The 23,806-nt window shown below is 33.4% G+C and overlaps 1 protein-coding gene across 2 annotated transcripts in view; it reads left to right on the top strand.

Moving 5' to 3' along the window:
• Positions 1–23,806, top strand: part of LOC127735640 (exonuclease 3'-5' domain-containing protein 2-like) — a 97,580-nt gene that overhangs the window by 53,037 nt on the left and 20,737 nt on the right. The window contains exon 11 of one of the 2 annotated variants that reach the window (XM_052245874.1): positions 9,545–9,757. The exons of the other annotated variant lie outside the window; for it this stretch is intronic. Coding sequence (XP_052101834.1) covers positions 9,545–9,737 — 193 coding nt within the window. The 3' untranslated portion in view covers positions 9,738–9,757. The remainder of the gene's footprint in view (positions 1–9,544; positions 9,758–23,806) is intronic. 2 annotated transcript variants of the gene reach the window in all.

Here is a 23,806-nt window from a genome sequence, read left to right as displayed (position 1 = left end):
GTGTTCGTATATTGGTATGACGTTGGCGTCGTCGTTGTCGTCGTCGTCGTCTGGCGTCGTCCGGCGTCGTCCGAAGACACATTGGTTTTCGCACTCTAACTTTAGTTTAAGTGAATGGATCTCTATGAAATTTTACCACAAGGTTCAATACCACAAAAGGAAGGTTGGGATTGATTTTGGGGGTTATGGTACCAACAGTAAAGGAATTAGGGGCCAAAAAGGGGCCAAAAATAAGCATTTTTGTAACTTCCAGACATAACTTGTGTGTTAGTGTATGGATCTCTCTGACATTGTACCACAAGGTTCCATATCACAAAAGGAATGCTGGGATTGATTTTGGGGGTAATTGCCTCAAAATTTTAGGAATTAGGGGCCAAAAAAGGGGCAAAAAACAAGCATTTTTCTAGTTTCATGACAATAACTTGTGTGTAAGTGTATGGATCTTTCTGAAATTGTACTACAAGGTTCCATATCACAAAGGGAAAGCTGGAATTGAGTTTGGGGGTAATTGCCGAAACGTTTAGGAATTGGGGGCCAAAAAGGGGCCAAAAATAAGCATTTTTCTAGTTTCCAGACAATAACTTGTGTTCAAGTGTATGGATCTCTCTGAAATTGTACTGCAACGTACCATACCACAAAGGGAATGCTGGGATTGATGATGGGGGTAATTGCCTCAATATTTTAGGAATTAGGGGCCAAAAAGGGGCAAAAAACAAGCATTTTTCTAGTTTCAGGACAATAACTTGTGTGTAAGTGTATGGATCTTTCTGAAATTGTACTACAAGGTTCCATATCACAAAGGGAAAGCTGGGTTTGAGTTTGGGGGTAATTGCCCGAAACGTTTAGGAATTTGGGGCCAAAAAGGGGCCAAAAAACACATTTTCCTAGTTTCCAGACAATAACTTGTGTTCAAGTGTATGGATCTCTCTGAAATTGTACTGCAAGGTACCATACCACAAAGGGAAGGCTGGGATTAAGTTTGGGGGTGATGAATCATAAGGGGGTTCAAAAAATTGGGGGGGGGGGATTTTTTTTTTTCCTTTTTTTTCTTTTTTCCTTTTTTTTTCTTTTAAAATTTTCCATTTTAAGTTGGTTATTTCTGATTTATATTTAAAAGCAAATAATAATGATATGGTAGGAGATACACACCAAACAGGATGTGTAAATTATTATATAATAAGTATTGTGCAATAGCAAGAAATTTTCAATTGCACAGTATTGCACAATAGCAAGAAATCTTCAATTGCACAGTATTGCGCAATAGCAAGAAATCTTCAATTGCACAGTATTTCGCAATAGCAAGAAATATCAAATAGCACAATATTGCGCAATAGCAAGAAATTGTCAATTGTACAGTATTGCACAATAGCAAGCAATATTTAATTGCACAGTATTGTGCAAAAGAAGATACTTCGTATAAATTGCTTATTTCTTGACCAATTTCAATGGGGTTTTATTCTTGAATTTTTGGGGTTCTTTAATATGCTGAATCTAACCGTGTATATAATTTTTGGATTTTGGGCCCGTTTTTAAATTGGTCCACATTGAGGTCCAAAGGGTCCAAAATTTAACTTTGTTTGATTTCATCAAAAATTGATTTATTGGGGTTCTTTGATATGCCGAATCTAACTGTGTATTTAGATTCTTAATTTTTGGTTCCGTTTTCAAATTGGTCTACATTAATGTCCAAAGGGTCCAAAACTAAACTTAGTTTGATTTTAACAAAAATTGAATTCTTAGGGTTCTTTGATATGCTGAATCTAAACATGTATTTAGATTTTTGATTATGGGCCCAGTTTTCAAGTTGGTCCAAATCGGGGTCCAAAATCAAACTTTGTTTGATTTCAACAAAAATTGAATATATGGGGTTCTTTGATATGCTGAATCTAACCATGTATTTAGATTTTTGATTTTTGGGCCCCGTTATCAACTTTGTCCACATTGAGGTCAAAAGGGTCCAAAATTAAACTTCGTTTGATTTCATCAAAAATTGAATTCTTGGGGTTCTTTGATATGCTGAATCTAACCATGTATTTAGATTTTGGATATTGGACCATAATAGGTGAATGTCCAATTTAAAATATTTAAGTTCTTAGACCACATTCATTCTGTGTCAGAAACCTATGCTGTGTCAAATATTTAATCACAATCCAAATGCAAAGCTGTATCAAGCTTGAATGTTGTATCCATACTTGCCCCAACTGTTCAGGGTTCGACCTCTGCGGTCGTATCAAGCTGCGCCCTGCGGAGCATTTTATTATAAATTTTAGACCATACTTTTCCGATTTATGGGGTTTTCTTCATCACAAAAAGGGGGATATTCCAGTTTTCGGACAATAACTCAAAAATGCTTTCAGCATTTTTTATGAAACTTTGGTGAATTGTCTACATGTTATATCTATTCAGTATTGATGTAAGCTCCCTTTAGAATTTTATAAATTTTAGATTTTACATTTCCCAGTTATGGGGTTTTATTCATTAAAATAGGGGGGATTTTCCAGTTTTTGGACAATAACTCAAAAACATTTTCACCAATTTGCAAGAAACTTTGGTGAATTGTTTATTTCTATCGACATGAGCTCCCTTTTGAATTTTTAAAATTTTAGACTATACGTTTCTGATTTATGGGGTTTTATTCATTACAAAAAGGGGGATTTTCCAGTTTATAAGATTTTATTCATAAAAAAGGGTTGATTTTCAAATTTTTGGACAATATCCTTAAAGTGCTTAGAGCAGTTTTCATTAAACTTTGATGACTGATTTATATCTATTAAGAGAACCTGCCTTTAGTTTTTTATAAATTTCTGATATAACATTGAGAAGTTATTGTTTGTCTATAGTCTGACAACAGATTAACTAAGTATTGCACAACAGCACAGTGTATTGCACAACAGCAAGAAATCTTTAATTGAATATGAATTCAATTCATATAACCAATTTCAAGTTCTTAGACTACATTTATTCAGAAACCTATAATATGTCAAATATTTAATTACAATCCAAATTCAGACCTGTATCAAGCTTGAATATTGTGTCCATTTTTGCCCCAACTGTTCAGGGTTGGACCTCTGGGGGCGTATCAAGCTGCGCTCAGCGAAGCAGTTTATTAACAATTTTTATAGGCACGTTTACGGGACATATTATGGTATACCGTTGTCTGTCCATCTGTCCATCAGTCGTCAACATGTCTGACATTAACTCAAAAACGCTTTAAACAATATGCATGAAACTTTGGTGAATTGTTTATATCTATTGATGTGAGCTCCCTTTCGTTTTTTATAAATTTCAGATTTACCGTTTCTGAGTTTTGAGGTTTTATTCATTAAAAAAGGGGGGGATTTTCTAGTTTTCTGACAATAACTCAAGAATGCTTTCACCAACTTGCAAGAAATTTTGGTGAATTGTTCATATCTATTGACATGAGCTCCCTTTTGATTTTTATAAATTTTAGATTTTACATTTATGAGTTACAGGGTTTTTGTCTCGCCTTGACGGAGTCAAAAAGCGAGACATAGGCATGCTGTTTCCGGCGACGGCGTCAACAATGTATTAGTTTGTGATTAGGTCTAGTTCATGGTGATCCACTAGTGGTAGGTCAATGATATTTGGTATGCAGTTGTATAAGCATTGGCACATCTCATTACTATGGAGATTATTTGGCCCCGCCCCCTCAGTCAAGGTCTATTGACTTTGAAACTTTTCATAGTTTACATGTATTAGTTTGTGATTAGGTCAATTTATGGGGAACCACAAGTGGTAGGTCAATGATATTTGGTATGCAGTTGTATTAGCATTGGCACATCTTATTACCATGGAGATTATTTGGCCCTGCCCCCTCAGTCAAGGTCTATTGACTTTGAAACTGTTCATAGTTTACATGTATTAGTTTGTGATTAGGTCAATTTATGGGGAACCACTAGTGGTAGGTCAATGATATTTGGTATGCAGTTGTATAAGCATTGGCATATCTCATTTCCATGGAGATTATTTGGCTCTGCCCCCTTAGTCATGGTCTATAGACTTTGAAAATTTTGCTAAGTTAACATGTATTAGTTTGTGATTAGGTCAGTTCAAGGGGAACCATTAGTGGTAGGCCAATGTTAATTTGTGTTCAGTTGTATAAGCATTAGCACATCTCATTTCCATGGAGAATATTTGGCCCTGCCCCCTCAGTCATGGTCTATTGACTTTGAAACTTTTGCTTAGTTTACATGTATTAGTTTGTGATTAGATCAGTTTAAGATGAACTGCGTATGTTAAGTCAATGATATTTGGTATGTATTGGCATTTGCAAATATCGTTTCCATGGAGATTATATAGCCCCACCCTGATCATGATTCATTGACTTTGAAACTTTTACATAGTTTACAAGTTAATGTTTGTGTTTAGGTTTTTTTAAAAGGAACAACTTATAATAAGTCAGTGGTATTTGGTATGCAGTTGTATTAGCATTGGCACATCTCATTCCATAGAGATTGTTTAGCTATGTACCTTCAGTCATGGTTCATCGACTTTGAATATTTGCATAACTTACATGATAAAGTATTGCTATTTTAATTTCAACATTTGCATTATCAAAATTACAAAAAGGCGAGACATATCTCTGTGATAACAGTTTATATTCTTAAAAAAGGGGGATTTTCCAGTTTTCAGACAATAACTAAAAATGCCTTCAGCAGTTCTCATGAAACTTTGGTGAATTGTTTATATCTGTTGATGTAAGCTTTAGAATTTTATTAATTTTAGATTTTACATTTCTGAGTTATGGGGTCTTATTCATTAAAAAAGGGGGGAATTTCCAGTTTTTGGACAATAACTCAAAAATGCTATAAGCAGTTCGCATGAAACTTTGGTGAATTATTTATAGCTATTGATGTAATCTCCCTATTGATTTTCATAAATTTCAAATATGACATTGAGAAGAAATTGAACTTTATTTGTTTACCGGTATTGTCTGACAACAGATTTACTAAGTATTGCGCAACAGCACAGTGTATTGCACAACAGCAAGAAATCTTTAATTGAATATAAATTCAATTCATATAACCAATTTCAAGTTCTTTGACTACATTTATTCAGAAACCTATAATATGTCAAATATTTAATTACAATCCATATTCAGACCTGTATCAAGCTTGAATATTGTGTCCATTTTTGCCCAAACTGTTCAGGGTTGGACCTTTTCGGGCGTATCCAGCTGCGCTCAGCGAAGCAGTTTATTATTGGTACACATCCCTCTCCCACTAATCTCTTAATGTACTTCTGTCCAGTTCCAATACTTTTTTAGCTCACCTGGCCCAATGTGAGCTCTAATCTCATTACTTGGAATCTGTCCTGTTGTCCTTTGTCTTTCGTTAACTTTTACAAAAATCTTTTCCTCTGAAACTAATGGCTGGGCCTGCCAACCAACATTGCAAACATGGATAATAATAGAACATAGGGGTAAAATGCAAGTTTTGTCTATTTAAAAAATTTAGACAGGTGCAAAAATGTTTACAATGTTGAGATCTGCCTAATGTCCATGTACATCGAACTGTGAGACGACTTTGTATAAGAGTTATTGCCCTTAAATGTAAAATTTTACCAATTTTTTTCATTTTTATACGACCACGGTCGTATATTGGTATGACGTTGGCGTCATCGTCATCCGAAGACACATTGGTTTTATCACTATATCTTTAGTTTAAGTGAATGGATCTCTTTGAAATTTTACCATAAGGTTCAATACCACAAAAGGAAGGTGGGGATTGATTTTGGGGGTTATGGTACCAACAGTTAAGGAATTAGGGGCCAAAAATAAGCATTTTCTAGTTTCCAGACAATAACTGTGGAACGGTGTATGGATCTCTCTGAAATTATACTACAAGTTTCCATACCACAAAGGGATGGTTTGAATTTGCTTTGGGGGGTTATGGCTCAAACCGTTTAGGAATTAGGGGCAAAAAAGGGGGAAAAACAAGGTTGTCCTGGTTAATGGACAAATACTTTAGTACAAAACATAATTTAAAGCAGTGTAAGGGAGATAAATCAAATACATCATTGAAATTATCTCCCTTACACTGCTTTTAAATTATGTATAAAGTAATGGTTAATGAACAATTAAGATATTTTAAAACAGTGTAAGGGAGGTAATCCAAATACAACGTTTTGGTTACTTCCCTTACACTGCTTTTAAATTATGTTTAAAGAAATGCATATTTATAAAGGAAGACCAGTAAAAATATCTGCAAATGTTGATTTTTTTGTAAAAAAAAAAAATCCATATGAAAGATTTGACACTATATTTTAAATTCTATTATAAAATAGATTAAGTTAGCACTATGGTAAATTTAAATGGGTAATTATGGTTGCAAACTCCATTGGAAATTTAAATTGAGATTATGACCATATCTTGAGGGAAAGAATTTTTTGGGGGAAAAAAGGAAGGGGGGGGGGGGGGGTAAAAAGAAATTGTGGGTTCTCATTTCAGATTTCAGAAATTATAAAGAATTATTCTTCAAATATTATTTTTTTTTCAAATTTCAAATATTGAAAAATTTCAAGAAGTAATCTTTAATTGCACAGTATGGCGCATTAGATTTGTAAAATCTTTGACCACATTTATTTATTTGTTATGCCGAATCTAACCATGTATTTAGATTTTTAATTTTGGATCCAGTTTTCAAATTGGTCTACATTAAGGTCCAAAGGGTCCTAAATTAAACTTTGTTTGATTTAACAAAAATTGAATATATGGGGTTCTTTGATATGCTGAATCTAAACATGTATTTAGATTTTTGATTTTTGGCCCAGTTTTCAAGTTGGTCCAAATTGGGGTCCAAAATTAAACTTTATTTGATTTCAACAAAAATTGAATATATGGGGTTCTTTGATATGCTGAATCTAACTATGTATTTAGATTTTTTATTTGTGGACCCCGCTATCAAATTGGTTCATATTGAGGTCAAAAGGGTCCAAAAATCAAACTTCGTTTGATTTCATCAAAAATTGAATTATTGGGGTTCTTTGATATGCCAAATCTAACCATGTATTTAGATTTTTAATTTTGGGTCCTGTTTTTTAAATTGGTCTACATTAAGGTCCAAAGGGTCCAAAATTAAACTTAGTTTGATTTTAACAAAAATTGAATTCTTGGGGTTCTTTGATATGCTGAATCTAAACATGTGTTTAGATTTTTGATTATGGGCCCAGTTTTCAAGTTGGTCAAAGTTGGGGTCCAAAATTAAACTTTGTTTGATTTCAACAAAAATTGAATATATGGGGTTCTTTGATATGCTGAATCTAAACATGTATTTAGATTTTATTTTTGGCCCAGTTTTCAAGTTGGTCCAAATTGGGGTCCAAAATTAAACTTTGTTTGATTTCAACAAAAATTGAATATATGGTTTTTTTTATATGCTGAATCTAACCATGTATTTAGATTTTTTATTTGTGGGCCCGCTTATCAAATTGGTTCATATTGAGGTCAAAAGGGTCCAAAATTAAACTGTTTTTGATTTCATCAAAAATTGAATTATTGGGGTTCTTTGATATGCCAAATCTAACTGTGTTTTTAGATTTTTATTTGGGTCCTGTTTTTAAATTGGTCTACATTAAGGTCCAAAGGGTCCAAAATTAAACTTAGTTTGATTTTAACACAAATTGAATTCTTGGGGTTCTTTGATATGCTGAATCTAACCATGTATTTAGATTTTTAATTTTGGGTCCTGTTTTTTAAATTGGTCTACATTAAGGTCCAAAGGGTCCAAAATTAAACTTAGTTTGATTTTAACAAAATTGAATTCTTGGGGTTCTTTGATATGCTGAATCTAACCATGTGTTTAGATTTTTGATTATGGGCCCAGTTTCAAGTTGGTCAAAGTTGGGGTCCAAAATTAAACTTTGTTTGATTTCAACAAAAATTGAATATATGGGGTTCTTTGATATGCTGAATCTAAACATGTATTTAGATTTTATTTTTGGCCCAGTTTTCAAGTTGGTCCAAATTGGGGTCCAAAATTAAACTTTGTTTGATTTCAACAAAAATTGAATATATGTTTGTTTTTGATATGCTGAATCTAACCATGTATTTAGATTTTTTATTTGTGGGCCCGCTATCAAATTGGTTCATATTGAGGTCAAAAGGGTCCAAAATTAAACTTTTTTTGATTTCATCAAAAATTGAATTATTGGGGTTCTTTGATATGCCAAATCTAACTGTGTTTTTAGATTTTTTATTTTGGGTCCTGTTTTTTAAATTGGTCTACATTAAGGTCCAAAGGGTCCAAAATTAAACTTAGTTTGATTTTAACACAAATTGAATTCTTGGGGTTCTTTGATATGCTGAATCTAAACATGTGTTTAGATTTTTGATTATGGGCCCAGTTTTCAAGTTGGTCAAAGTTGGGGTCCAAAATTAAACTTTGTTTGATTTCAACAAAAATTGAATATATGGGGTTCTTTGATATGCTGAATCTAACCATGTATTTTGATTTTGGACATTGGACCATAATAGGTAAATTAAAAAAAATCAAGTTCTTAGACCACATTCTTTCTGTGTCAGAAACCTATGCTGTGTCAAATATTTAATCACAATCCAAATTCAGAGCTGTATCAAGCTTGAATGTTGTGTCCATACTTGCCCCAACTGTTCAGGGTTCGACCTCTGGTCGTATCAAGCTGCGCCCAGCGAAGCATTTTATTGATTATTCTTTTGTAAACTATAATAGATAGATAGAAACTTTAAAGAGCAAAAATGATCAGCAAGACAAGATCTACAAATAAGTCCAGTGGCCCAAAATCTTCAGTATCCTCATTATTTGAGTTATTGCTCTTGAATGACAATTTCTAGCTTTTTTTGTGTTTTTGTTTATTATCTGAAAAACTATTATATATAGATAGACACTTGACATATCAAAAATTATAAGAAAGATAAAATCTACAATAAAGTCAACATTGACAAAATCTTTTATTCAACTCCTTCTTGGAATTATTGCCTTTAAAGACGATTTTTACCATCTTTTTTGTGTTTTTTGGCTTATACATGTATCTTAAAGAACAATAACAAATAGATAGAAACCATAAATAGCAAAATTGACAAGATCTATAAATAAGTCTAATGGCTGAAATCGTCAGTCATCTCCTTATTGGAGAGATTGCTGTTTAATGAAGATTTTTACCATTTTTTGTTGTTTTTGCCTGTTATCTTGAAAACTATAATAGATAGATAGACACTTTAGATAATCAAATTTAGCAGAAATTGTTAGTAAGACTTTATAGGAGTTATTGCTCTGAAATGACAATTTTGTTTTACCCTTTTTTGTGTTTTGGGCAAAAACTAAAGAAAACAGAGAGAAACTGTAAACACAAAAATTTTCAGCAATACAAATTCAACAAAGAAGATATTTTGTCATGAATTATATTCCAGTCTGTATTATTGGCAAGTGTCATATAATTCCAGTCTACATTATTGGAGAGTGTCACCTGTTTAAGATACATATAGACCTAGGTGAGCGACACAGGCTTTTTAGAGGCCTATCTAGTTTCATCCAATTACACTTTCTAGGGTTGATAACAAGAACTATGAACCACATGGTAAACTGGTGGTTAGAAACATGGAAAAACATGGAGGATTACATATGTTTGAAAAAAGATGGAGGAATCATTTCATAAGCACAATGAAACCCGAGTATCTTCCAAAATATTGGTCCATACATCACAGACATGAGAAACATTACCAATTTGAGGTCATTGAATGAGATGGAATGTCACACAGTGTGTAAGTAACAGACTTTGTACTAGACTGTTTTAACTCCAGTTAATTAGGTTTAGCTGGCCCCCGTCATAGCGGTGGAGGCATTAAGTTTTACCCTTGTCTGTCTGTACGTACGCACGTCCAAAAATTGGTTTCCGTTCTCTAACTTGAGTTTGCCTCAACCAAATGTTATGAAACTTATACACAATGCTTATAACCACAAAACACAGATCAAGTTTGAATTTTGGTGGCGTCACTTTAACCGTTCTAGAGTTATGCCCCTTTATAAATGGAAAAATTGCAAAAATATTTTATTTTCTTCTAAATATCAAGTAATTTTTAAAATTGGAGTTATCTTCCTTTGTCCATGATTATAGTTGAATCAACTACAATCAATGCTTTATACAATGCAATGTTTAATTTTGCCTTCCACAGATAAATAAAAGCAATTTTTACCCTTCATTTCTAAAAATATTTTACAGTCTTTTTTGAAAATTGGAGTTATCTTTCTTTGTGCATAATGGTAGTTGAATCAACTACAACCAATGCTTTATACAATGCAATATTGAATTTTACTTCCTACAGATAAATTAAAGCAATTTTTACCATTCAGTGCTTACAAGCACTTTGATTACCGTTCTAGGGTTATGCCCCTTTACAAATGAAAAAATTGCTGAATTTTTCGTTTCCGTTCTCTAACTTGAGTTTGTCTTAACTAAATGTAATTTCTAAAAATATCAATGTCATTATTCAAGTAATTTTTATACAACGGCAAAAAAATTTTGCAGTCGTATATTGGTATGACGTTGGCGTCGTCGTCAGGCATCGTCGTCATCATCGTTCGAAGACACATTGTTTTTCGCACTCTAACTAGTTTAAGTGAATGGATCTCTATGAAATTTTAATATAAGGTTCAATACCACAAAAGGAAGGTTGGGATTGATTTTGGGGGTTATGGTACCAACAGTTAAGGAATAAGGGGCCAAAAAGGGGCCAAAAATAAGCATTTTTGTAACTTCCAGACAGAACTTGTGTGTTAGTGTATGGATCTCTCTGACATTGTACCACAAGGTTCCATATCACAAAGGGAATGCTGGGATTGTTTTTGGGGGTAATTGCCCCCAAATTTCAGGAATTAGGGGCCAAAAAAGGGGGAAAAAAACAAGCATTTTTGTAGTTTCATGATAATAACTTGTGTGTCAGTGTATGGATCTTTCTAAAATTGTACTACAAGGTTCCATATCACAAAGGGAAAGTTGGAATTGAGGTTGGGGGTAATTGCCCAAAATGTTTAGGAATAAGGGGCCAAAAAGGGGCCAAAAATAAGCATTTTTCTAGTTTCCAGACAATAACTTGTGTTCAAGTGTATGGATCTCTCTGAAATTGTACTTCAAGGTACCATACCACAAATGAAAGGCTGGGATTGATTTTGGGGGTAATTGCCTCAAATTTTAGGAATTAGGGGCCAAAAAGGGGCAAAAAACAAGCATTTTTCTAGTTTCATGATAATAACTTGTGTGTAAGTGTATTGGTCTTTCTGAAATTGTACTACAAGGTTCCATATCACAAAGGGAAAGCTGGGTTTGAATTTGTGGGTAATTGCCGTAAATGTTTAGGAATTTGGGGCCAAAAAGGGGCCAAAAAACAAGCATTTTTACAGTTTCCAGACAATAACTTGTGTTCAAGTGCATGGATCTCTCTGAAATTGTACTGCAAGGTACCATACCACAAAGGGAAGGCTGGGATTGAGTTTGGGAGTGATGACTCATAAGGGGGTTAAAAAAATTTGGGGGAGGGATTTTTTTTTAATTTTTATTACTTTAAAATTTTCCGTTTTAAATTGGTTATTTCTGATTTATATATAAAAGCAAATAATAATGATATGGTTTGAATAGGTAAATTAATTTTTTTTTTAAAGTTTTTAGACCACATTCATTCTGTGTCAAAAACCTATGCTGTGTCAAATATTTAATCACAATCCAAATTCAGTTCTGTATCAAGCTTGAATGTTGTGTCCATACTTGCCCCAACTGTTCAGGGTTCAACCTCTGCGGTCGTATCAAGCTGCGCCCTGCGGAGCATTTTATTTAAATTGGAGTTATCTTCCTTTGTCCTTGATTATAGTTGAATCAACTACAATCAATGCTTTATATAATGCAATGTTTAATTTTGCCTTCCACTGATAAAACACAGATCAAGTTGAATTTGGGTAGTGTCACTTTAAACATTATTGAGTTATGCCCCTTTATAAATGGAAAGATTGCAAAATTTTTAGTTTCCATTCTGTAAATTAAGTTTGCCCCAACCAAACATTATGAAACTTATACAAGATATTCATTACCTCAAAACTAAGATAATGTACAATTTTTTTGTTTCCGTTCTCTAACTTTAGTTTGCCTCAACCAAATGTTATGAAAATTATATACAATGCTTGTTACTACATAATACAGATTAAGTATGAAATTTGGTGGCGACATTTTTACCATTCTTGAGTTATGTCCCTTTATAAACATAAAAATTGCTGAATTTTTCGTTTCCGTTCTCTAACTTTAGTTTGTCTCAACCAAATGTTATAAAACTTATACACAACTGTTCTAGAGTTATGCGTGTTTACAAATAGAAAAATTGCTGAATTTTTAGTTTCTGTTCTCTACTTAAGTTAGCCTTAACCAAATGTTATGAGACTTACACACAATGCTTATTACCACAAAACTCAGATCAAGTTCAAATTTGGGGTAGCGTCACTTTTACCGTTCTTCCGTTATGTCCCTTTATAACTATATGATATGCAAGTGGGGGCATCATCTGTGTCCACATGTGGACACAATCCACATTTATTTATATGCTGAATCTAACCATGTTGTTAGATTTTGGATACCAGACCATACAAGGTAAATTTAATGTCCAATTTCAAATTTTAAGATCTTTCACCACATTTATTTTGTGTCAGAAACCTATATTATGTCAAAAAGCACAATCCAAATTCAGACAGTATCAAGCTTGAATATTGTGTCCAAACTTGCCCCAACTGTTCAGGGTAAGACCTCTGCGGTCGTATCTGGCTGCATTTAGCGAAGCATTTAATTGGTTATTATCTTGAATATTATTGAAGATAAAGATAAACTATAAACAGCAAAAATGTTCAGCAAAGTGAGATCTTCTAAAAAGTTACTATGACCAAAATTGTCAATTGACCCCTTAAGGAGTTATTGCTCTTTAAAGACAATTTTACACAATTTGTTCATCATGTTTGCTAACATTTAAAAATCTTCTCTGAAACTGCTGGGCCTAATACTTCTAAATTTTAAATGAATGTTCCTTAGGGTAACTGGTTTATAAATTGTATCCAAAGTTTTGATCCATTTACAAACATGGCCACCATGGCTAAATAGAGAACATAGGGATCAAATGCAGTTTTTTTGGCTTTTATCTCAAAAACTATAGCAGTTAAAGAAAAAGTGACATGAAGTTAAAATGATGAATAAGTCAAAATCTATCTGCTATGAAATTTTCAGACCAATTGGACCACCCATTGTAGGGTTACTGTCCAAAATAGTTTATTTTTAACCGGATTTTCGAAGGAAATATCTGTTATTGATTTGGGGATGTACGGCGGGCGGGTCGGTTGGGCAGGGGGACGGGCGGCTGTCAAACTGTCTCTTCAATAACATGAAAACGCTGTGATGATTTTTTTTCAAATTTAGATATGTTGTTTCTTGTGACTAAATGAAGGTCAAGTTCAATTTTCACGATTTTAGTATTTCTCCTTTTTGAGTTATCGCCACATTTAATATCCAAAAGTGGTATTTATAAATATTTTTCTCTTGTTATCATATTATGACTAAGCGTATGGTAAATGTCTTATCTCACAATAAAAATTGGAGTGACAGATTTATTTGAAAATTTTCTATTTCCTAAGTGGTAATGATTATAAGCTATATCATTAGACATTTTGAAGTTAATTACATTATCAATTATTATATACGTTATGTTAGAGTACTATATGTTAAACCATAGTTCTGTTCAAAGGGAAATAACCCTTCAGATTTGCAAGTAGGATTTTCATTATTACTGTGGATTCATTATTATTCGTTGGATACCAATTTTCGTGGATTTCGTGGGTACAGGTGAACCACGAAATTAAATGTTCAACGAAAAACAAAATTTCCATAGGCTTGTATGCAGACTTCGGCAAAACCACGAAACTAAATATCCACGAACATGTAAGTTTTTCCTAAATCCACGAAAATTGGTACCCATGAAAATAAATGAATCCACAGTAATTAGATCTGGGAAATATCTAAGCATATGATAATCATTGGAGTGACAGATTTTTTTGAAAATTTTCTGTTTCCTGATTAGATCTGTAGGACTGTATATATAAAGTTTGAAATTTACCAGTAGGACTGTATAAATGAATTTTAAAATTTACTGTTCATTATTAGACATTTTGTAGATAATTAAGTCTCCCTAAACCAAATATATTCTTACCCCCACCCCCCTTCAATTTGAGAATGTGCTTTTATCTTGTAAACGGTCCAGATCCCCATCCTGAAGCCATATATATTCTTGTATGGGACAGGGACAATAAAACAAATCAAATGAAATTAAAGGCGAGTCCCCTGGGGTCACCCCTACCCCCTCCTGTTTGAGAACTTGTAAACAGTCGAGATCCCCACCCCTAAACCATATATATTCTTGTATGGGACCATAAAACAAATCAAATGAAATATAGGGGAAGTCAAGGGGGGGTCACCCCCACTCCCCTTCTTTATTGAAAACTTGTAAACGGTCAAGATTCCCACCCCGAAACCATATATATTCTTGTATGGGGCAATAAAACATATCAAATGAAATATAGGGGAAGTCCACGGGGGTAACCCCCACTCCCCTTCTTTTTGAAAACTTGTAAACGGTCGAGATCCCCACCCCTAAAACCATATATATCCTTGCATGGGACAATAAAACAAATCAAATGAAATTTAGGGGAAGTGCCCTGGGGTAACCCCAACCCCCATCCTTTTTATACGACCGCAAAAAAATTTTTGGGATCGTATAATGGTATGATGTCGTCTGCGTCGTCGTCATCTGCTTCGTCGTCCGAAGACACATTGGTTTCCAGACAATCACTTTAGTTTAAGTGAATGGATCTCTATGAAATTTTTTAAGAAGGTTAAATACCACAAAATACCATAAGTATTTCGATTGCTCTGAAATTGTACCACAATGTTTAATACCACAAGTAGAAGGTTGGGATTCATTTTAAGAGTTATGGGGCCAACAGTTTAGGAATTAAGGGCCAAAAAGGGGCAAAAAACAAGCATTTTTCTAGTTTCGAGACAATAACTTGTGTGTAAGTGTATGGATCTCTCTGGCATTGTACCACAAGGTTCCATATAACAAAGGGAAGGCTGTGATTGAGTTTGGGGTTAATTGCCCCAAACATGTAGGAATTAGGGGCCAAAAAAGGGCCAAAAACCAGCATTTTTCTAGTTATAGTTTTAGGACAATAACTTGTGTATAAGATTTTGATTGCTCTGAAATTGTACCACAAGGTACAACCACAAGTAGAAGGTTGGGATTGATTTTGGGGGTAATTGCCCAAATCGTTCATGAATTAGGAGCAAAAAAGGGTCTAAAACAAGCATTTTTCTAGTTTTCAGACAATAACTTGTGTGTAAGCGTATGGATGTCTCTTAAATTGTACCACATTTTACAAAAAGAAAATTTCTTCAAATGTTATTTTTTTGGAAGGGGGGTGGGGGGAGGGTGTTAACAAATTTTTGTTTGGGGGGGGTCCAATTTTTGTTCCTCAAGATTTAAGAAATTGTCAATTTTCCAAAGAAAATTTGCAGGTCACAATTTATTTTGCTAATCTTTGTACATAGTCTGACAACAGATTTACTAAGTATTGCGCAACAGCACAGTGTATTGCACAACAGCAAGAAATCTTCAATTGAATATAAATGCAAATCATATAACCAATTTCAAGTTCTTTGACTACATTTATTCTGTGTCAGAAACCTATAATGTGTCAAATATTTAATTACAATCCCAATTCAGACCTGTATCAAGCTTGAATATTGTGTCCATTTTTGCCCCAACTGTTCAGGGGTTGGATCTCTGCGGTCATACCCAGCTGCGCTCCGTGAAGCAGTTTATTTGAAAACTTGTAAACGGTCAAGATCCCCATCCCAAAACCATATATATTCTTGTATGGGACAAAAAAACAAATCATATGAAATAAAGGGTGAGTCCCCTGGGGATCATACCTCCCCCCCCCCCCCCGGCCCTTTTTATACAACCGCAAATATTAAAAATTTTTGGTCATATATTGGTATCACGTTGTCGTCGTCGTCGTCAGCGTCGTCCGAAGACAGATGGTTTCCGGATAATAACTTTAGTATAAGTAAATAGAAATCAATAAAATTTTAACACAAGGTTTATCACCACTAAAGGAAGGTTGGGGTTGATTTTGGGGGTTATGATCCCAACTGTTTAGGAATAAGGGGCCCAAATAAGCATTTTTGTAGTTTCCAGACAATAGCTTGTGTTAAAGTGTATGAGTCTCTCTGAAATTATACCACAAGTTTCCATGCAACAAAGGGATGGTTAGGATTGACTATGGGGGGTTATGGCTCAAACCATATAGGAATTAGAGGAAAAAAAGGGGGAAAAACAAGTTTTTTTCTGGTTAAAGGACAATTAAGACAATGTAAAGCAGTCTAAGGGAGGTAATCCAATCCCAATTTAAAACAACAATGTTTGATTACCTCCCTTACACTGCTTGTAAATTATGTATTAAGAAATGATGATTGTCTTGAGGTGATTAGCTGTCAATTTATTTTTTAAAAGTTACTATTAATTAATATTAATTTTAGCCATGACTATGTATGTCGTTTTATATTTTAAGACTTGTATAATGCATTTAAAAGGGTAATTATGGTTGCAAATTTTATTAAAATTTGAATTGAGATTATGACTATATCTTGAGGGAATGGTTTTTTTTTGGAATAAGGGAAAAAGGGGGGGGGGGGGTAAATAAGAATTTTTGGGGGGGACTATTTTTTTATACGACCGCAAAAAAATTTTGTGGTCGTATATTGGTATGACGTTGGCGTCGTCGTCGTCATCGTCGTCCGAAGACACATTGGTTTTCGCACTCTAACTTTAGTTTAAGTGAATGGATCTTTTTGAAATTTTACCATAAGGTTAAATACCACAAAAGGAAGGTTGGGATTGATTTTGGGGGTTATGGTACCAACAGTTAAGGAATTAGGGGCCAAAAAGGGGCCAAAAATTAGCATTTTCTAGTTTCAAGACAATAACTGTGGAACGGTGTATGGATCTCTCTGAAATTATACTACAAGTTTCCATACCACAAAGGGATGGTTAGGATTTGCTTTGGGGGGTTATGGCTCAAACCGTTTAGGGATAAGGGGCAAAAAAGGGGGAAAAACAAGGTTGTCCTGGTTAATGGACAAATACTTTAGTACAAAACATAATTTAAAGCAGTGTAAGGGAGATAAATCAAATACATCATTGAAATTATCTCCCTTACACTGCTTTTAAATTATGTATAAAGTAATGGTTAATGAACAATAAAGATAATTTAAAACAGTGTAAGGGAGGTAATCCAAATACGTTTTGGTTACTTCCCTTACACTGCTTTTAAATTATGTTTAAAGAAATGCATATTTATAAAGGAAGACCAGTAAAAATATCTGCAAATGTTGCATCATTTTTTTTTACAAAAAAATCCATATGAAAGATTTGACACTATATTTTTAATTCTATTATAAAATAGATTAAGTTATCACTATGGTAAATTTAAATGGGTAATTATGGTTGCCAACTCCATTGGAAATTTGAATTGAGATTATGACCATATCTTGAAGGAAAGAATTTTTTTGGAAAAAAAAGGGGGGGGGGATAAAAAGAAATTGTGGGGGGTCAATTTTTTCTCATTTCAGATTTCAGAAATTAAAAAGAATTATTCTTCAAATATTTTTTTTTTTTCAAATTTCAAGTAGTAATCTTTAATTGCACAGTATGGCGCATTAGATTTGTAAAATCTTTGATCACATTTATTTATTTGTTATGCCGAATCTAACAGTGTATTAAGATTTTTAATTTTGGGTCCAGTTTTCAAAATAGTCTACATTAAGGTCCAAAGGGTCCAAAATTAAACTTTGTTTGATTTAAGCAAAAATTGTATATATGAGGTTCTTTGATATGCTGAATCTAAACATGTATTTAGATTTTTGATTTTTGGCCCAGTTTTCAAGTTGGTCTAAATTGGGGTCCAAAATTAAACTTTGTTTGATTTCAACAAAAATTGAATATATGGGGTTCTTTGATATGCTGAATCTAACCATGTATTTAGATTTTTTATTTGTGGACCCCGTTATCAATTGGTTCATATTGAGGTCAAAAGGGTCCAAAATTAAACTTTGTTTGATTTCATCTAAAATTGAATTATTGGGGCTCTTTGATATTCATAATCTAACCGTGTATTTAGATTTTTAATTTTGGGTCCTGTTTTTTTAAATTGGTCTTCATTAAGGTCCAAAGGGTCCAAAATTAAACTTAGTTTGATTTTAACAAAAATTGAATTCTTGGGGTTCTTTGATATGCTGAATCTAAACATGTGTTTAGATTTTTGATTATGGGCCCAGTTTTCAAGTTGGTCCAAGATAGGGTCCAGTATTTAAACTTTGTTTGATTTCAACAAAAATTGAATATATGGGGTTCTTTGATATGCTGAATCTAAACATTTATTTAGATTTTTGATTATGGGCCCAGTTTTCAAGTTGGTCCAAATTGGGGTCCAAAATAAAACTTTGTTTGATTTCAACAAAAATTGAATATATGAGGTTCTTTGATATGCTGAATCTAACCATGTATTTAGATTTTTTATTTGTAGGCCCCGCTATCAAATTGGTTCATATTGAGGTCAAAAGGGTCCAAAATTAAACTTTGTTTGATTTCATCAAAAATAGAATTTTTGGGGTTCTTTGATATGCCAAATCTAACCGTGTTTTTAGATGTTTAATTTGGGTCCCGTTTTTTAAATTGGTCTTCATTGAGGTCCAAAGGGTCCAAAATTAAACTTAGTTTGATTTTAACAAAAATTGAATTCTTGGGGTTCTTTGATATGCTGAATCTAAACATGTGTTTAGATTTTTAATTATGGGCCCAGTTTTCAAGTTGGTCCAAGTTGGGGTCCAAAATTAAACTTTTTTTGATTTCAACAAAAATTGAATATATGGGGTTCTTTGATATGCTGAATCTAACCATGAATTTAGATTTTTTATTTGTGGGCCCCGCTATCAAATTGGTTCATATTGAGGTCAAAAGGGTCCAAAATTAAACTTTGTTTGATTTCATCAAAAATTGAATTATTGGGGTTCTTTGATATTCCAAATCTAACCGTGTATTTAGATTTTTGATTTTAAGTCCCGTTTTTTAAATTGGTCTACATTAAGGTCCAAAGGGTCCAAAATTAAACTTAGTTTGATTTTAGCAAAAATTGAATTCTTGGGGTTCTTTGATATGCTGAATCTAAACATGTATTTAGATTTTTGATTATGGGCCCAGTTTTCAAGTTGGTCCAAATCGGGGTCCAAAATTAAACTTTTCAAATCGCAGCAGCATAGTGTATTGCACAAAAACAAAAAATTGAATATAAATTCAAATCATATAACCAATTTTTAAGTTCTTTGACTACAGTTATTCTGTGGCAGAAACCTATTATGTGTCAAATATTTAATTACCATCCAAATTCAAACCTGTATCAAGAGTGAATATTGTGTCCATTTTGGCCCCAACTTTTCAGGATTTGGACATCTGCGGTCGTATCCAGCTGCGCTCAGCGAAGCAATTTATTGAGAACTTGTAAACAGTCGAGATCTCCACCCCTAAACCATATATATTCCTGTTCGTCATTTCAAGAAGATTTGAATGACATACAGGGTCAATGCATAGGCGTCACTTATGCATATCTCAAACCAATTTGTACTGGACTTTGCCCAATGTCAGGCGACCATGGGAATGACGAATTATTAGAGCTTTGTTAGTGAGACTTCATAACAGCATCCTGTTACAATTATTTCTAGTTACTGATAAGTTTTATAGATTTTGAAAAGACATTGTATTAATGATAAATAAAATTTTGGATTTTTATGCCCACGCCGTAGCGGAGGGGGCATTAAGTTTTACCCTTGTCCGTCTGTACGTACGTACTTAAGTACGTACGTCCGTCCGTACGTCACAAAATTGGTTTCCGTTCTCTAACTTGAGTTTGCCTCAACCAAATGTTATGAAACTTATACACAATGCTTATTACCACAAAACACAGATCAAGTTTGAATTTTGGTGGCGTCACTTTAACCGTTCTAGAGTAATGCCCCTTTATAAATGGAAAAATTGCAAAATTTTTAGTTTCTGTTCTCTAACTTAAGTTTGCCTCAACCAAATGTTATGAAACTTATACATAATGCTTATTACCACAAAACACAGATCAAGTTTGAATTTTGGTGGCGTCACTTCAACCGTTCTAGAGTTATGCCCCTTTATAAATGGAAAAAATTGCAAAATTTTTATTTTCTTCTAAATATCAAGTTATTTTTAAAATTGGAGTTATCTACCTTTGTCCATGATTATAGTTGAATCAACTACAATCAATGCTTTATACATTGCAATGTTTAATTTTGACTTCCACTGATAAAACACAGATCAAGTTGAATTTGGGTAGTGTCACTTTAACCATTATTGAGTTATGCCCCTTTATAAATAGAAAAATTGCTAAATTTTTAGTTTCTGTTCTCTACTTAAGTTAGCCTCAACCAAATGTTATGAGACTTACACACAAAACTCAGATCAAGTTCAAATTTGGGTAGCGTCACTTTTACTGTTCTTCAGTTATGTCCCTTTATAACTATATGATATGCAAGCGGGGGCATCATCTGTGTCCACATGTGGACACTATCCACATTTATTTTCTTCTTTTCTTTGGTAAATTGTTTGAAGAATTTTGTGGCAAGTTTGTTTATTATTCTGTAAAAACTAATTTTCTGACTGCTATATATTTTTATTATACGCCCGTTTACGGGACGTATTATGGTATACCGTTGTCCGTCTGTCCGTCTGTCCGTCCGTCCATCCGTCCGTCTGTCCGTCCGTCGTCAACATGTCGGACATTAACTCAAAAATGCTTTAGCCAATTTGCATAAAACTTTGGTGAATTGTTTATATCTATTGATGTGAGCTCCCTTTCGTTTTTTATAAATTTTAGATTTTACGTTTCCGAGTTATGGGGTTTTATTCATTAAAAAAAGGGGGATTTTCCAGTTTTCGGACAATAACTCAAGAATGCTTTCACCAACTTGCAAGAAATTGTGGTGAATTATTTATATCTATTGACATGAGCTCCCTTTCAATTTTTATATATTTTAGATTTTACGTTTCCGAGTAACAGGGTTTTATTCATTAAAAAAGGGGGATTTTCCAGTTTTCCGACAAAAAATCAAAAATGCTTTCAGCAGTTCTTATGAAACTTTGGTGAATTGTTTATATCTATTGATTTAAGCTCCGTTTAGAATTTTATAAATTTTACATTTTACATTTCTGAGTTATGGGGTTTTATTCAATAAAAAAGGGGGGATTTTCCAGTTTTTGGACAATAACTCAAAAAATGCTGTCAGCAATTCTCATGAAACTTTGGTGAATTGTTTATATCTATTGATGTAAGCTCCCTTTACATTTTCATAAATTTCGAATATGACATTGAGAATTAATTAAACTTTAATTATTTATAGTCTGACAACAGATTTCATAAGTATTGCGCAACAGCACAGTGTATTGCACAACAGCAAGAAATCTTTAATTGAATATGAATTCAATTCATATAACCAATTTCAAGTTCTTTGACTACCGGTACATTTATTCAGAAACCTATAATATGTAAATTTTTTAATACAATCCAAATTCAGACCTGTATCAAGCTTGAATATTGTGTCCATTTTTGCCCCAACTGTTCAGGGTTGGACCAGTGCGGGCGTATCCAGCTGCGCTCAGCGAAGCAGTTTATTTTTTGATGAAGTGAACTCTTTAAAAACTAAGCTTATATTGTCTATTAATAATCATATATTTAGATTTCTGATTTTGGGCCCAGTTTTCAAGTTGGTCCAAATCGGGGTCCAAAATTAAACTGTGTTTGATTTCAACATAACTTGAATATATATAGGGTTCTTTGAAATGCTTAATCTAAACCTGTATTTCTTTTCATTATAATAAGATTATACCACATTGAGGTCCAAAGGATCCTAAACTAAATTATAGTTTAATTTCATCAAAAATTGAATTCTTTGGTTCTTTGATATGCTGGTTCTAACAATGTTTGAGTGTTAAATCATATCTAATTTTAGAGAACTTAGTCATCACTGGTTGTTGTTATTATATTAATCGATTATAATTTGAAAAAATTGCATCATATATTACATGCCTTAATTTTGAGAACTATTTATCCAGTTTGAGTTATTTCCCTTTGTACAGAAAATATTATGGATAAAATTAACCTGTGTTTCATTTCAACATAAATTAAATATGTATAGGGTTCTTTCAAATGCTGAATCTACACCTGTATTTAAACATTAGATTTTTTGGGCCCAGTTTTCAAGTTGGTCCAAATCAGGGTCCAAAATTAAACTATGTTTGATTCAACAAAAATTGAATTCATGGGGTTCTTTGAAATGCTGAATCTAACCATGTATTGAGAGATTTTAGATTGTGGGCTCAATTATCAAGTTGGTACACATTGAGGTCCAAAGGGTCCTAAATTAAACTTTTGTTTGATTTTTTTTTTAAATTGAATTCTTGGGGTTCTTTGATATGCTGATTCTAATATGTACTTAGATTTTGGATATTGGACCATAATAGGTAAATGTCCAATTTCAAATATTTCAGTTCTTTGACCACATTCATTTTGTGTCACAAACCTATGCTGTGTCAAATATTCACACAAACCTATGCTGTGTCAAATATTCACACAAACCTATGCTGTGTCAAATATTCACACAAACCTATGCTGTGTCAAATATTCACACAAACCTATGCTGTGTCAAATATTCAATCACAATCCAAATTCAGAGCTGTTTTAAGCTTAAATGTAGTGTCCATACTTGCCCCAACTGTTCAGGGTTCGACCTCTGCAGGAAAAATCCAGTTTGCTGTCACTCTGACAGCCTCTTGTTATGAAATTTTACTGTTTTTATACGACCGCTAAAAAAATTTTATGGTCGTATATTGGTATGACGTTGGCGTCATCGTCGTCCGAAGACACATTGGTTTTCGCACTCTAACTTTAGTTTAAGTGAATTGATCTCTATGAAATTTTACCATAAGGTTCATTACCACAAAAGGAAGGTTGGGATTGATTTTGGGGGCTATGGTACAAACAGTCAAGAAATTAGGGGCCAAAAAGGGGCCAAAAATAAGCATTTTTGTAACTTCTAGACATAGCTTGTGTGTAAGTGTATGGATCTCTCTGACATTGTACCACAAGGTTCCATATCACAAAGGGAATGCTGGGGTTGATTTTGGGGGTAATTGCCTCAAAATTTTAGGAATTAGGGGCCAAAAAAGGGGAAAAAAACAAGCATTTTGTCTAGTTTTATGACAATAACTTGTGTGGAAGTGTATGGATCTTTCTAAAATTGTACTACAAGGTTCCATATCACAAAGGGAAAGCTGGAATTAAGTTTGGGGGTAATTGCCCAAAACGTTTAGGAATGAGGGGCCAAAAAGGGGCCAAAAATAAGCATTTTTCTAGTTTCCAAACAATAACTTGTGTTCAAGTGTATGGATCTCTCTGAAATTGTACTGCAAGGTACCATACCACAAAGGGAAGGCTGGGATTGATTTTTGGGGTAATTGCCTCAAAATTTTAGGAATTAGGGGCCAAAAAGGGGCAAAAAACAAGCATTTTTATACAACCGTTATAGTTTCAGGACAATAACTTGTGTGTAAGTGTATGGATCTTTATGAAATTGTACTACAAGGTTCCATATCACA

The sequence above is a fragment of the Mytilus californianus genome, unplaced genomic scaffold (assembly GCF_021869535.1).
Source record: "Mytilus californianus isolate M0D057914Y unplaced genomic scaffold, xbMytCali1.0.p SCAF_3, whole genome shotgun sequence".
Taxonomy (NCBI): Eukaryota; Metazoa; Mollusca; class Bivalvia; order Mytilida; family Mytilidae; genus Mytilus; species Mytilus californianus.
The sequence above is the reverse complement of the archived record's forward strand: the minus strand, read 5'-3'. Positions and strand labels throughout refer to the sequence as shown.